General features: G+C 34.5%; 1 protein-coding gene across 1 annotated transcript; it reads left to right on the top strand.

Moving 5' to 3' along the window:
• The first annotated feature begins 5,028 nt into the window (after nt 1-5,028).
• nkx6.3 (NK6 homeobox 3) lies at nt 5,029-8,770 on the top strand. The gene is made up of 3 exons (XM_062998625.1): nt 5,029-5,530; nt 7,132-7,304; nt 8,212-8,770. Exons 1-3 carry the CDS (start codon nt 5,128-5,130, stop codon nt 8,437-8,439), a joined length of 804 nt encoding a protein of 267 aa, XP_062854695.1. The 5' UTR covers nt 5,029-5,127; the 3' UTR covers nt 8,440-8,770.
• Nucleotides 8,771-14,881: the final 6,111 nt, after the last annotated feature.

Here is a 14,881-nt window from a genome sequence, read left to right as displayed (position 1 = left end):
TTTTCTCCCCTAATCTAGTCATATCCAATTACCCTGAATTCACCTCTAACAATACAACCCTTCACTGCTGACTAAGGAGCTTTGCAACTGACACACACCCCCTCTGACACACGTGCAGTACTGACTGCATCTTTTCACCTGCACGAGGCGAGTTCATATGCAGATCAGCCTTGTGCAAAGAGAGCCACACCCTGATCAGCATTATTTCTCAACCCTGCGCCATCAATCAGCAAGCAGAGGTCGTTTAGTTTTGTTTCTTTCCAGAAATAAAAAATTTGCATTTTGAATCAATGTCTTTTTTGTGAATCCATGTCTTGCTGCATAACCCAAGCTTAGCTTTATCTCTCAGGCAGATCATTTCATACTTCTAAACACATTATGTGACAGACTGTGAAAAGCACAAGGTCACTCAGGTCCTGATGCAGTGCAACACACCCACATCATCAATCTACCACCACCATGATTCACCACTACTATAATGTCATTATTTTAAAATGCTTCATTGATTTTTGCTGGCTGATCACTGCTGGGTAGATTGTAAATAAGAAGCAGTTCTTAATGACTTGCCTGGTTAAATAAAGGTTAAATAAAAAATAAAAAAACCTATCAACTGAAAGAAAAACTCTTATTGTGGTTTGGTGAAGTTAACTTAAAATAGTGTCTTAGTGACAAAGTAATTTTGTAGAAAAAGTGAATGCTCTTACTGGTATTTTGGAAGGTAAAACTGGAGTACCAAAAGGAAACCTAAACTCCACACACAAAAAATTAAAGGCAAAAATTTAACTCAGGACATGGACATCAACACATGATTTGAAACATTTTAGAGTTTTTTTTGTATTTGTCAGATATGAAGCAGTTTACAGAAGCAGTTTTTGAAGCAGAGTACATTACTCACTCTGTAAGAAGCCCAAAGTTTGTGCTGTTCACAATGCTATTGTATTTTTTTGTATTTTTTTAGGTGACATCAAGACCTGACAAGTATTAGGACTGCTTTATTCATTTTAAAGTTAGGTGACATCAGGCACACCCTTTCCTAAGAAGTGTATAAAAACTAAAAGACAATTTATTGGTAATTTAATCAACTTTGTGAAAAACCTTTCCAGAAGACTGAAGGATGTAATAGATTAATAATTTTGGAATAGGATGTCCAACAAAGTCATGCTCAGGTCTTTACATACTGTTGGCTATTCAGTGTAGATATTTTTCTTGTGTTAACATTAATCATAGCCAAACCTTTTTATTACACCAAGCGCTGTCTTAAAACAAGTTTATCCACTTTGATTAGTTGTATACTGACTTTATAAAGAGGACCAGATTATATTGTGGGTGTCGGCTTATAGACATGCCCACACATGCAGACGGAACAAGATGTATAACTTTATAGGACACAAAACATTTTTATTAAAGACATGAACAGTACAACAGCCCTTTTTCAGCTACAAAGGAAATAGGTTTAAAAGCACAGGTTTTCCATGTTTACAACAACAAAGAAAACATACCATGATTTAAAAATGCTAAATTTAGCATGTTTAAAATATGTCTACATTTTAATACCAACACATTTTACACCTGCAGTAACATATTCAGCATCCAGAAACTGTCAGGTCTTGCCAAATTTCTTTGTATGGTACTTTAAAACAAACTTAAAACAAAATAGGAAAGTAAGTACAAAATGATAAGAGCAATGAAGTTTAGTCAGTGATATGCTATTCGGCCAAAACAGTGTGGAAATCTCTCCTAATTATTAGGGTTTATCAGCCACACTTATTGCTAGTGGGTGTAAATTAAAGTTTACACTGCTCATGTTGTTTATTTAATGTTAATCATTATTTAGAAGCTGTGCGGACTGCTACTATTAATTAGCAATCAGCTAAGTTATACAGGAATGGTGAATAAACTGTGCAACTATTGAATATAACACCACAGTTAAAAGGTTTTTAATAATGTTGTGTGGTTAGAACTTCTTGTAAATTAATTAAATGTAAACAACAATGTCAAACAGTGGCAATTTGGTGGTGGTGGGGCTTAAAACAACCCTCCTGTTGCTAGGTCAGTACCTTAATCACCAATGCCCAATGCCCTGCTGTAAAAAAATAAAAATTAAAATTAAAATTAAAAACTGGAATATGAAATATATTACTATTTATATTTGTAATATTCAACTATGTCAGGGATTTGGAAAATAACAATAGAAATGGATCATGAGGTGCAGGATGTTTACAGACAGGTTGCATCAGCCATAAAGTGATAGAAACATTAGCATGCAGTTTCTTGCAAATAAATATCCATGAGAAAATATATTTGGGCTGAATTGTATGTAAATCGCTATAATTTATTCATTAAATTAGATACAGATCAATAAATGTATGAAAATTATAACATCTCCTTGATAACGGGTGGAATATAAAACAGTTCAGGCTAAAGGCAAGGCAAGGCAAGGCAAGTTTATTTGTATAGCACCTTTCATGCACAGTGGCAATTCAAAGTGCTTTACATAAGGAAAAAATTAATTAAAAGCATTAAAACATTCCTGAGATCTAGAACCTCAGAAAGACTTCTTGCAAACATTTAGTTACAATTAAGACAACATGAAATTCAAACAAGAGAGATAAAAAATTAAGGACATGAAAAATTAAAAGAAAATATTGTAAAATATAACCTACAATTTAGGGAATATGAAGGCAGTGGCAGTGACAAAGGCAGTGACTTTGGTTAAAATGAAGGTGAAGAATTCAGCGCCTGTTTATGTGTTGCATAACTTAAACTAAACTAAATTAATACTGGTCTTCTATCAATTTTGGGATTACAAATAAATAATGTTTGTCATAAAAATAAAATATACATTATTGTATTCTCCTCACTGACGCACCACATGATTTGAAAAATGCACAGATTTTGTTGTTTTTTACTTGTGATACTGGGGCCCCCTAGTGGACAAAAGCGGAGTTCTTCATTGTGTTCCGTCACTGCAATACTGTGGCGTCATCTGTATTTTTTAACTCTTTTTTTGTATATTTTGTATACTTTAACCTTTTTCATATTGTTTTTATTTTAGAAAACCGCTTTATCCAGTTCAGGGTCGCGGCGGGTCCGGTTTCATCGGCAAGCACAGGGCGCAGGACAGAAAGACCCTGGACTCTAGATTCTCCGACTGTCTGACTTCTAAATGCAAGAACAGTTGTAGCCTAGCGGTTAAGGTACTAGTAACTGAACTAGAACTAGTAACTGAAAGGTCACTGGTTCAAGCCCCATTACTGCCACGTTGCCACTGTTGGGCCCTTGAGCAAGGTACTTAACCCTTAATTGCTTAGACTGTACAGTATTCTGTCACAGTACTGTAAGTCGCTTTGGATAAAAGTGTATGTCAAGTGCCGAAAATGTAAATGCTACATGTGCTCTAGGCTGTGCAGTTGAGGTTTATGTTAGCACAAGTTAATAAAAGCAAGATTTCCACTGACTGTCTTAAAATAAAACAATTTAAATTAACTTCTAGATTTAGCCCATATTCAAGAGCAATCTAATATACTGTAGTTTTCACTGTAATTAACCACAATTATATTTGTATATCTTTTATTAAATAAATTTTTTTTCCTAATTAAGGGTGCCAGCATTTCAGGGGCTAATATTTTCTTCCTCAGGGCACCTGTATTCAGATAAATAAGTACAAATTTACTCCAAAAAATATTAGAACCCTTGCATTTATTACTTTGTGCTCAGTGCTGCCAAAATATCAGCACTAAGTCTTCTCCTATAATTTTCAATAACATTAAAGACAGAAAAAAGTAACATCACAAGATTCTCTTTGTAATATAGTAATATAATGCTGGGATAAGTCCATGCCAGCTCAAATGATAAATAATACTGTCATTACAGTGAAAGTATATCACACCAAGTACTATAACATTCTGAAAATGTGCGATTTGTAATGATATTGTATTAAATTAGAGAATAATTTTCATTAGTGGTCTCAGACTTTTACCCCCACTGTACACTCCTGGGCAAAACAAAATTAACCAAACACAAAAATTACTTTTAATGGTCCCAATGACAAACTGTTAGTTTGGAAATAAGCAAAAACTAAGAAAATCCACTCTTGAGTTCTGTGGCATTTGTCACTTTGTACTTCTAGTACGTAAAAATAAATTCATAAAAAGATTTAAATGTTTGATATTAACCTCAAACTAACATGGGTGTTCCAAGTTTTCTAAAACATCTTCTGGCTTGTTTATTTTTCATCTAAAGATTAGATGGCCAGAAGTGTGTATACGTTTTCTCCTGTTGATACGTCATTTGCTGTACAGATTGTAAAAACAATCTTGAAATAAATTAAAATTTAAATAAAAAAGTGGTTCAAATAGTGTTTCCAGCCAATGTATATTTATAAATATTGTAACTCAATATATATCGCAGCATATTCCACAAAACCTCTATTTACTTCCTTTTCTTACCTGACAATTCTGACAGCCATCTCAAGTGCTATCTTTTTTTCTGTGTGTAACTGCTGCCTCACACACAGGGCAAAGAGGCCATCAAAAACACACTTATTCCCATCCTGCCACTTCAAAAAGCTATTAATCTGTCACCAACCAATCCAGAGCTGCTAGCCTGCAAAGTGACCAATCAGGCCCAGTGGCACGTTGCACGCTCATGCAGTCCAGGCCCGACAGCTTAACGCTGGTCATCATTATCAAAAGAGTGCCACATCTGTGCAAGGTAGTTCTTATTTATGACCTGAAAGTAAGAAACGGAAATCTGAGGGCATTTATCTGCTGAGTGGGAGTTGGTTACAAGTGGCTAGACGGTTGGTGTTTGTTTTGTGGTTGCAGAGCAAATTATGGAACAAAACAGGTGAAAGTTAAAAGGAAGATTTTTCAAGATTTGCTGACCCACTTTAAGCTGCCAGTTTGGATGGCTTGACTGGCATCAGGCTCTACACCTGACCGATCCTTAACTACTGCTGGACGTATAAAACCTTCAAACTTTCCAATAATCCAGTTATTTGGATATCTTTCCATACTGGATCAAATCAAGACTGGCATTACAAAAGATCATCCTGACGTTAAATTTTAAATATCCACCCTGGATCCATTATTACTCAACAAAGACGACGGACACACGCTGGTTCCCATGGAGCCTAACCTCTCCGGGTCTTTCCTCTTCAACAACCAGTTCCCATCAGACATCAAGGCACCCATGTGTCAGTACTCAGTGCCCAACACCTTTTACAAGCTTGGCCCAACCAACCTGAATGCCCAACTGCAGCCGGGCACACCACACGGCATCACAGACATTTTGGGGCGCTCTTTAGTTGGGGCCCCTGCTAACACCACGTTATTATCGGGCTACTCTAGCATGGGAGGATTCAGTGGCACCATGCCTGCCCCGGGTGTTTATTATAATCGGGATTACACTCCAGCGGCACTGGGAGCTTTTCCCAAACCCAGTGAGTGCCCAGTGGTGAAGGGACGCAGCAGCTGCTGGGTGGAGGGAAACTATGACTGGAGAGGGGCGAGACAACAGTGCAGCAACAGTAAGACAAACTAGTTTTTATTATTATACATTACATTATTTTGTTTAAAATTCGTATAAAAAAAAAACACAAATATGATCTTTTTTTCTTTGTTTTTTTTTCTTAACTGTATGAAGAATGATTATTAATCATGACGAGTTCTAATCATTTAACTAACACTCTTCTTTAGTTAGAATATTTAAATGTGTTTAATAGTTAAACTGCACAAATATTATATTGTTAAATATATGTGTATTCATAATTGTAATTTTTGTTTATATTAACGTCTAATAATTTTGCTTATTTCTTTATAGCAGAACATAAATAATGTTTCTGTATAGCAATATATTATTGTGTAAAAGAATATACTAAAATCTATTATAAATATAATTATTAATGCTGCTTTATAGTGTAATAAATATAAACAAATATAGTTTATTAAAAGAGTAATTTAATATAATAAAAAGTGTAAACAAATATTTTTAGATGTTATGAATAGTATTTTTGTTAATAAGACAAATAATTAAATAAAATAATAAATACAATGTACAACACATCTATATTGTCTAAATAATTGTGAAATGTAAAAATAATTTACACCATTATCAAGTGTAAGTTATTAATATGAAGTAATAATGCTGTGATATATATTTATTCATTAAAAGGAGTTAGGTAAAACATGAAATATGGCATTTATTATTGTATAAAATATTGTTTGTTTCTGTGTAAAAGTATGTCCATCATTTGTAGCATATGGGATTGGTAACTAACAATAATGCTATTAAATATGATTGTTATTAAGGAATAAAGGGGAAAAGACGTGAATGAAAACATACAAAAATAAAAACAATTAAAAATAAAAATAAAGGAATACAAAACTACCTTGACAGATAAAGATTTATAATATAGATATAATATACTATTACTATAACATTGTGTTTCAGATTGTTACAATAGTAATTGTATAAAAAGGTAGTTAAATAAATTTCTAATGTTAAACAATAATACTGCGTTAGGTAAAATTCTAAATGATTGATGCAATTCTAAATGAAATTTTTGCTTTTAATAAAATGAATAAAAATTAAAAATATCTAAATAATAAAAATTTTTACAACATTGTTTCATATAAAATATAATGTACAAGTAATTATAGGACTGATAATTCAATAAAACATTAATAAAACAACGCTAATAAAAATATTTTTTCTAAGAATTTTTTATGTTAAATGTTAATATGTTAGAAGAGTTTAACTACACACTTAAATAAATGATTTTGTTTAGGTATAAGACAACTTGTAATAATGTAATAGTCTTTCAGCTTATTACACTTACTCATAAAACCTCTTAATACAGTTACTATGAATTCTGTAATCACAGTGTAACTAATACTGTAGGCAGGATCTTTCTGAACATACTTATGAATGTATGTGGGAAATGGGAATGAGAAGGAAAAAAACTTTACTTAGATGTTTCGGATTTAAAACACCACTGAAGGCATGAAAGTATGATGTAGACCAGTTCTACAGCCGAGAAAATATAAATGCTATTAATTATTTCTTTAATACGAGAGTATATTTTAATGTTTTGTAAGTAAAAGTACCAAAAACAATTGTGTTTTACAGTAGAAGGTGGCCATTCTGGTGAGACGGTGGGCAGAAAGAAACACACGAGACCCACTTTCAGTGGGCACCAGATTTTTGCCTTGGAGAAGACCTTTGAGCAGACAAAGTACCTTGCAGGACCAGAGAGAGCAAGGCTGGCATACTCACTGGGCATGACTGAGTCGCAGGTCAAGGTAAGAAAATACATTTTTGCCAAATCTTAAAGATTTCAACCTAAACTCTGTCCACCACATCTGTAGTACAAGTGTGATTACCAGTGACAAGAATAGGTTTCTTTTTTTCTGGGGAAAAAAGTGTATACTTAAATTTTATTTAGGGCTGTGAAAAAATTATTTATAATTTTGTTATTGCTTAATAGTTACACCTTAAATTTTAGATCTGTAAACAAAAATACCCAATTCTCAACCACTTGTAAATGGTAAACCAGTTTGGCTAATTGAACAGAGCCAAGGTTGATTTTAGTGAGACTTGCTGAACATAACGCTCACCTAAAACATCTAAACATCTTGAAACTTACCATTCACATCAAGTTTCTAGAAAAACCCTACGCCACAATGGGTAAGTTCCTGAAAAGCTCCCATTGATCTCTGTCCACCTGAAAAGAGTCACAAAGCCACTTTGGAGGCTGTAGGACTTACATTACAGTGAGACTCTTCATATGTAAATGGAGGGAATGGTGAATATACCAAGAAGTGACAAACATGTTACAATTCATTTGATGGTCTAGAAACAGCTTCACAATTTAAAAATCAAGGCAATAATGGAATTTATGAGAGGACAGAAAAAAGTAAACCACAGTTAAACCTGGATGTTTAACCTTTACTGTAAATTGCTGGGTCAGGCCCTGGACAACTTGTTGTTATTAAAAGAAGAATACATTTCAGTCTCTTTCAAAATCTGTTAGGGTTAGAATGTAAAATCATCTGTCCATGAGCCAAATCTGAGGGATAATGGGGTTAGGCAGCTAGATTTATCATACAAAATGACTTTCACAGCACCTGAAAAACTGACAGCTTAGTGTGCATGGCCTTATTAGAACTTATTAAATATGACTGACAGTGCACGTGTGAACCCTCTCAGGTATGGTTCCAGAACCGGCGCACAAAGTGGCGTAAAAAGAGTGCCTCGGAGCCGAGCTCCACTCAGGCGTCCAGAGCCGACAGACAGGACGGTTCAGACAACGAGCTGGAAGACGAAGAGTACTACAAACCCCTCGACCCTGATTCGGATGACGAGAAGATCCGTCTGCTGTTGCGCAAACATCGCCGGGCCTTTTCGGTCCTGCGCCTGGGACCACATCCTGTCTGACTAAAACACACGCCACTCTAGTCACACACATACTCATGTACACATGTATATGCCATAATGCTGCATACTGACACACGGTCATAAATACAGATGCAGACACATGCATTTGATACAATATCACACCTTATACTGAATTATGGATTGCAGAAATTACAATGTGCAACATACCAAGAGGTTCTCACATTACTGTTTTATTAATGTATATACAATTCAAGATTAAGTCTATTATTTATTAAATTTGACCTTACAATGGCGCTAAATTTAAGAGATATTGTGGTAACACTTAGGGTTATATATATAGGGCTGCATAATAATTATGTAAACCCTTTGTGACATCTAACATAAAACTACATAAAATAAAAAGGCATTATCAGTCATTGTTTATTTTGATAAAGTTGACATGATGCTCAATTCAAGTAACAATTTTTACTTCAAATGAATTTTATTATGTTGCTGTGTTATAAAAGATTATTTTATACACATCTCCTAGCCAATCAGAAATCAGATTTTTTTACGTACCTATATATAATAATTTATTTTAATGATCCTAATGAAGGTATAATAACATTTTTTATTTATAACACTTTAATTCAACACTATACCCTATACATTCGGTTCGGGAAGGACACTTCAGTCCAGTCTGGTTAAATTGAATGTCAAAGCTACTTACACTCTTATACACCTGTCACTAGATCTAATATTCAGATGCACCATGTTATGCACCATCAGATTTTAGCATTTGTTTAAAGTTAAGAATCCTGACATAAACAGAATTTTGACTGTAAAACGTCTATTTTCTGTTTTATAGTTTGCTTTAATTCATACTGGGATTTGATACTCAGTTTTAATGTGCACTGTGGTAAACTCTGCCTGTTGCTTGACACCCTCGCTGACCGACGATCACATACCTCCTCCGATCTTTAGTCGGTGACCTGCAGATTCGCACAAAGGACCACGATACTCCCTCTGCATTCTTACGACACTCGTGCTCGACAATAGAAGTTGCTGTTGGAGTGGCAAGGAGATGATTACCCATACGGCATTCACTCTTCCTAAGACAAAGCCAGTTGTGTTGAGTGCCAGAGGGTCTAATTTTATTTTTATTTCTGAGTTTTTACATAAGCTTTTCCTACATTCTTTAATATTGCTTTACATTGTATATGATTTATGTATTGCTTATCAATGGACCACACAGGACCTTCATAATATACCTTAAAATAAAGATATAACTACATCTTCATGTGGGTTTATGTCAGATCTCATGAAGGGCTTATCTACATATTATGTAGCAAGTGTTACCAGGTATCGTTAAGCACAACTTGGTTTTGCTTGATGAGCAATGTAATTAATAAAAAAATACTTGTGCAATACATTTGTGTTGTTGTCTTCACTGTATTATATGAAGTCCAGTTTTGGTAAAATTGTTAAAAAAAACAGTCTCAATTTCATATTTAAGTTTGTTTCTAAACGTACAACAGTATAGCACGTAAAGTATTTGACCAAAAGCACTGTAGCTTGTTGGACACCCCATTCCAAAATCACTGGCATCAATATGAAGTCGCCCCATTTAGTGGCTATACCAACATCTACTCTTCTAAAAATGCTTTGCACAACATTTTAGATTGTGTCTGTGTGAATTTGTGCCTTTGGTCAAAACAGCAATAATGAGAGATCAAGAGAGTTGATGCACCTGTTTGCAATGGGTGTGGCTGACACCCCTAAAATCAATAGAAAGGGTATACCTATACTTCGGCTTTATAGTGCAAGTAACACCCCAGCAAGAATGAAAGGTAAGCAAACACACATACTATTAGATATTTGCTAATTGGATTTGCTGAGGGTTTGGCCATGGTATAATTCAAATATTTAAAATATATAAAAGAAAAGAAAAAAATAATAACAGAACATGGGGAACCTCCTTAGTAACATGGGAAACATTTAGTATAATTAAAGAAGAGCTTGACATTTACCAACATGTTGCTATTAGTAATTATAGAATCAGTATTAATGATAAACAGTATTTTTACTGCATAACTGATGATGATATTGATAGTGCTGTATCAGCAAGCCCTAAAGAGAAGTCATCTTTCAACAATAATGCAATCAGCATATGTCCCGAAAGACACTTGTGTTAAATTGCACATAATGAAGGCAATCAACAGTTCTACACTAATAATTTACCTAAAATAGTCTAGAGTCGAGAGATACTGACCTGATTTCCTACTTTTTATGTAAAATGCACTCTAGACAATGCTGAATTTTAAAGAGGGGGCAACAAGAGTTTTAAACATGGTGACTGGAGCTAAACATTTGTGCTATTGTAAAGAATTGGCTTGCATTACTGAAATGGGATGTTCAGCAAGCTCAAGGTAAGGTGTCCATATACTTTTTGCATAATATAACACACTCTGGAAGCACAGTATATGGACAATAGTATTGAGACACCCCCTTCTAATTATTGACATTTTGTGTTTGTCACAACAAATATCTGACAGGTGTAATACATCAGTTATATCAGAGAAATGACATGCTTCCAACTTTGCAGCAACAGTTTAGGGAAAGCCCTTTTCTGTTCCAACAAGCTCATGGTCAGGTATTTAAACACTTTTGGCCATATAGTGTATACTAAATGAAAAAAAAACGAAAAAAACAAGAATGATTGAATACTCGCTTCCCTAACTGCAGAATGAAGACTATACAGTAAAATGCATGAACAAGGTGGAGGTGATTTTACAGTAAAATGCACATACATTGCTTCTCTATAAACTCAAACGCTTGAATATTGCTTTATTGAAACATAGAATGGGGGTGTGGGGTGATTATATTTTATATCAGAAAGGATGTAAACATTGTGAATAATAAAATCAGTATCAGTAAGTTTTGCAGTAACACCCTCTTACTGATAAGCTACATAAAGCTATCTATATGTGGTTCATTAACAACTGCTGCAGTAACACACAGCAAAACAAAGCTTACATGTTCAACGTTCACATCAGCAGGACAAACTACTACCATCAAACTTCAGTTTTATTCTTTATTTACAGTTTTATACTAAATCTAAGGTAATTATGACTCCGCTCTGTTGAAAAGTAAAAGCTTCAATATAACCTTAAGTAGGAAGCTGACCTTTGAGACAGTGTTTTATCATTTCTTAACAGTGCAAATAAAGGCCTTACAGATAAAATATAGGAACTGAAATGTGATAGCAGGTACCAGCTGACAAGCCATTTAACAAATGTAAGAGGCAATTACTTATTTACAAAATCAAGTAAATGAATTTGTGAATGAATCTGTTAAGGGCTTCCTATTATTTTACCACTTATTATTGTTTGTACCTTTCTCATTTAGTAACAATGTGAACATTTACAGTTCTGGCATTTTGCAGTCACCTTATCCAAAGTGACTTACAGTTGTGACAGTATACAATCCAAGCAATTAAGGGTTAAAGGCCTTGCTCAAGGGCCCAACAGTGGCAACCTGGGAGTGGTGAGGCTTGAACCAGCAACCTTCTGATTACTGGACCAGTACCCTAAACACTAGGCTACAGCTGCCTATAATGGAACATGTACTAACTTTAGGAAGCACACAATAGCACTTGCACTTAAAGCATGTAGTTATGTACAACTGCTGCTCAACAGCCAGGAACATTAGTCTGCCCCATAGGAGTCTCCCAAAGGAGAAAGCTAGGAGTCGAATCGAGAAGAGTCAATGAGTCGACTCCGTATGTGAGGATTCACTCCGAATGATAGCGCCTTTTCTCTGTAGCTTTAGTTAGTCCTAAGTGGAACCGCGACCGTGGCCAGCGCATTAGCTACTCGATCCACCAACACACTGTATTTTCAATGATTCTCTTTCGGCCGTGCTAAAACGAAAAAAAGAGAGGAATCGGGTGAAGTCAATTATCTCGTGAAGGCTCTGAATGAAGTAGAAAGTGCAATTAAAAAGAACGCACTGGCGCGTCAGAATAGATTAGAGGAGCCAGAAAGTGTCCATTTGAAGAGCTCTTTCAAAGTAATGAAACAACACACACATAGACCATCTACCCTACCGGCTTAGTCAAACGACTCAGCAACGCGCCCCAGATTTGGACTCTATTAAATAGAACCGAACACAGGTGTAACGTATTAACGCTGATTAGCGATGCGCCTCCTGGGATTTGTAGTCTTGTTGGGACTACAGCTGGTTGATTTAAACTTCCTGTCCTGAGAGAAAGCTGGCGAAAGACTTGTTTCAAATAGCAGAACTTAGTTCAAGTAACTTAATAAATTCACAGATTGAGAATTTTGATTTAAATGACAGTTCCAGGAATACAGACATTTTCTGTATAAATGACTTGAATATCTATCTATCTATCTATCTATCTATCTATCTATCTATCTATCTATCTATCTATCTATCTATCTATCTATCTATACATATGTCTGTCTGTCTGTCTGTCTGTCTGTCTATCAATCTGTCTGTCTGCAAGCATGCACACACGTTTTTTATGAAGTGGAACAGTATTATAAAATTTTAAGACCCCCTTTTTTCACCTGTTAGTGAGGATTTTAAATGTATATAATTGCCATTTTACTTATTAATCTACACTTAATCAGCCACAAGGACAAATTGAAAACTTGTATTTAATTAACATAAATCATAAAAAACTAAGATCTCTAATTCACATAAATATTTACACAGTTTGCTGTAACGTAAAGTTTTGGACAAATTTTTTGTTTAAATTATTTTTGAGATGTGTCAGGGGTACACTTGTTCAAATGATGTACAGTATATTAACACATGAAATTAAGCAACAAAATATTAAATATCCTGAGTTTATTCTGCCTACAATGAAATAAGAGACAAAGTAAACATAAGAAACACAACATGATTTGTGTAATTTGTATTTTTAATACTGTCCCAAATTTTTCTAATTTGGGGTTATACATAAACTTCTCATTTTAAATAAGAAGACATTCTTTTTTTTTGTTGTTATGATTATGACATCATGACTTTATGCAAATGTGATTATTTTTTGGGGGGTGTTAATATAATTAAGATGAGATTTACCAGGCATGATCCCTCTATCGACTAGCTGGTGCTGAGCAATCAGAAGGAATCCGAAGCACCCGTATCACAGCATCATTAATCTCCTCAAGCGCTAATCACTACCACAAGTCAGTATTTAACTGGCTTTCCTTTTTCACATGCCAATGATCAAGACTGGCTGTCCAAAATGACCTGTCTGAACAAAGAAATTCAAGGAAAAAAAATCCACTTGCACCCATTACTCCTCAAGAGGTTTAAGTCCAATATTTCTTTTGTTTTGGAGCTAGAGTGCAGCTAGCATTAGCAATTTTAGGCAGGTTACTCAGCTAAATGTACACCGAATGTTGTTGATCAGCTGGAAAGTTTTTGGGTATGAAGTTTGCTTCTTTAGTTACAAAGCTACACACAGCTAACAGCTAACAAATCATAGGCATCCAGGAATTGCGCTTGCAATTAAGATATTGTGTATGATTGACATTTGGGCTAAGTGAAATTCGTATAATGTAAAAATAAAATAAATACACCACAAACAAAATAAAAAGGGGAAAAATAAGAATAGTTGAGCAGCACTATTTATTTATTACAAAAGTAAAAATCAGCTTTAACATCAAACATTTAGTTCCAAAAGAGTTTGTGTTATTTTTAATCTCTAAGTCAAACTAAAATGAATGCCTTTTCAAATCTGATTTACCATGCTACAGTATAAAGGGCTGCATCTTCAAATAAAAGTACTGATGTTGACCATTAATGTGCATGTAAATTATGTAAAAAAAACTTGACACAGTTTCACTTCTGAAGTTTATTAGCATGAGAAGTTGAAAAATTACATGGACAATTAATGTAATTACATTAGCAAAGTCTTGTTGAGAAAAGACTAATGGAACCACAGCTTTACAATTTGATAGTGGTTTATGGAGTGAAACAACAAAAAAGAAATTCACAGTACAGTAACAATATGACTTTTTTACATTGGTATAAAAGCATATAATGCTGTTCAAAATGTTTAGCTTTTTTACATTCCACATTAAAATGTGTAAAACAGCACATCAGCAGTGTTAATGCCAATGTTAACAATACACATTTAGGCAGTGGTAGCTCAGTGTTCTGGTTCCAGCACCACCATCACCTTTAGGATGTCACTGTTGGACTCCCAAGCAAACCCTCAATTGCTTGTGTTGTGTCTAGCCACAGTTGTAAGTCACTTTGGATAAGATTGTCTGCTAAATGCCTAAAATGTCAAATGTAAGCATTTCAGTTTGTGTTCCCTTCAAAAACAAATTGGTAGCAAATTTCTTTAATCTTGTGTACAGAACCTGGGGCAGCCAAATGGACAAAATTTTCAATCTGAACATTGTATTTTCACTCTCAAATATGTGATGAGTAAAACGTTTTTCTAATGAAAAATCCCAGACCC

The sequence above is a fragment of the Trichomycterus rosablanca genome, chromosome 7, assembly GCF_030014385.1.
Source record: "Trichomycterus rosablanca isolate fTriRos1 chromosome 7, fTriRos1.hap1, whole genome shotgun sequence".
Classification (NCBI taxonomy): Eukaryota; Metazoa; Chordata; class Actinopteri; order Siluriformes; family Trichomycteridae; genus Trichomycterus; species Trichomycterus rosablanca.
This window is presented reverse-complemented; position numbering and strand designations above follow the sequence as displayed.

Coding starts and splice junctions, on each gene's coding strand:
- nkx6.3 (XM_062998625.1), top strand. CDS start 5,128: ATGGAGCCTAACCTCTCCGGGTCTTTCCTCTTCAACAACCAGTTCCCA. Junction 5,531..7,131: donor GAGACAACAGTGCAGCAACA/GTAAGACAAACT, acceptor TGTGTTTTACAG/TAGAAGGTGGCCATTCTGGT. Junction 7,305..8,211: donor TGACTGAGTCGCAGGTCAAG/GTAAGAAAATAC, acceptor GAACCCTCTCAG/GTATGGTTCCAGAACCGGCG.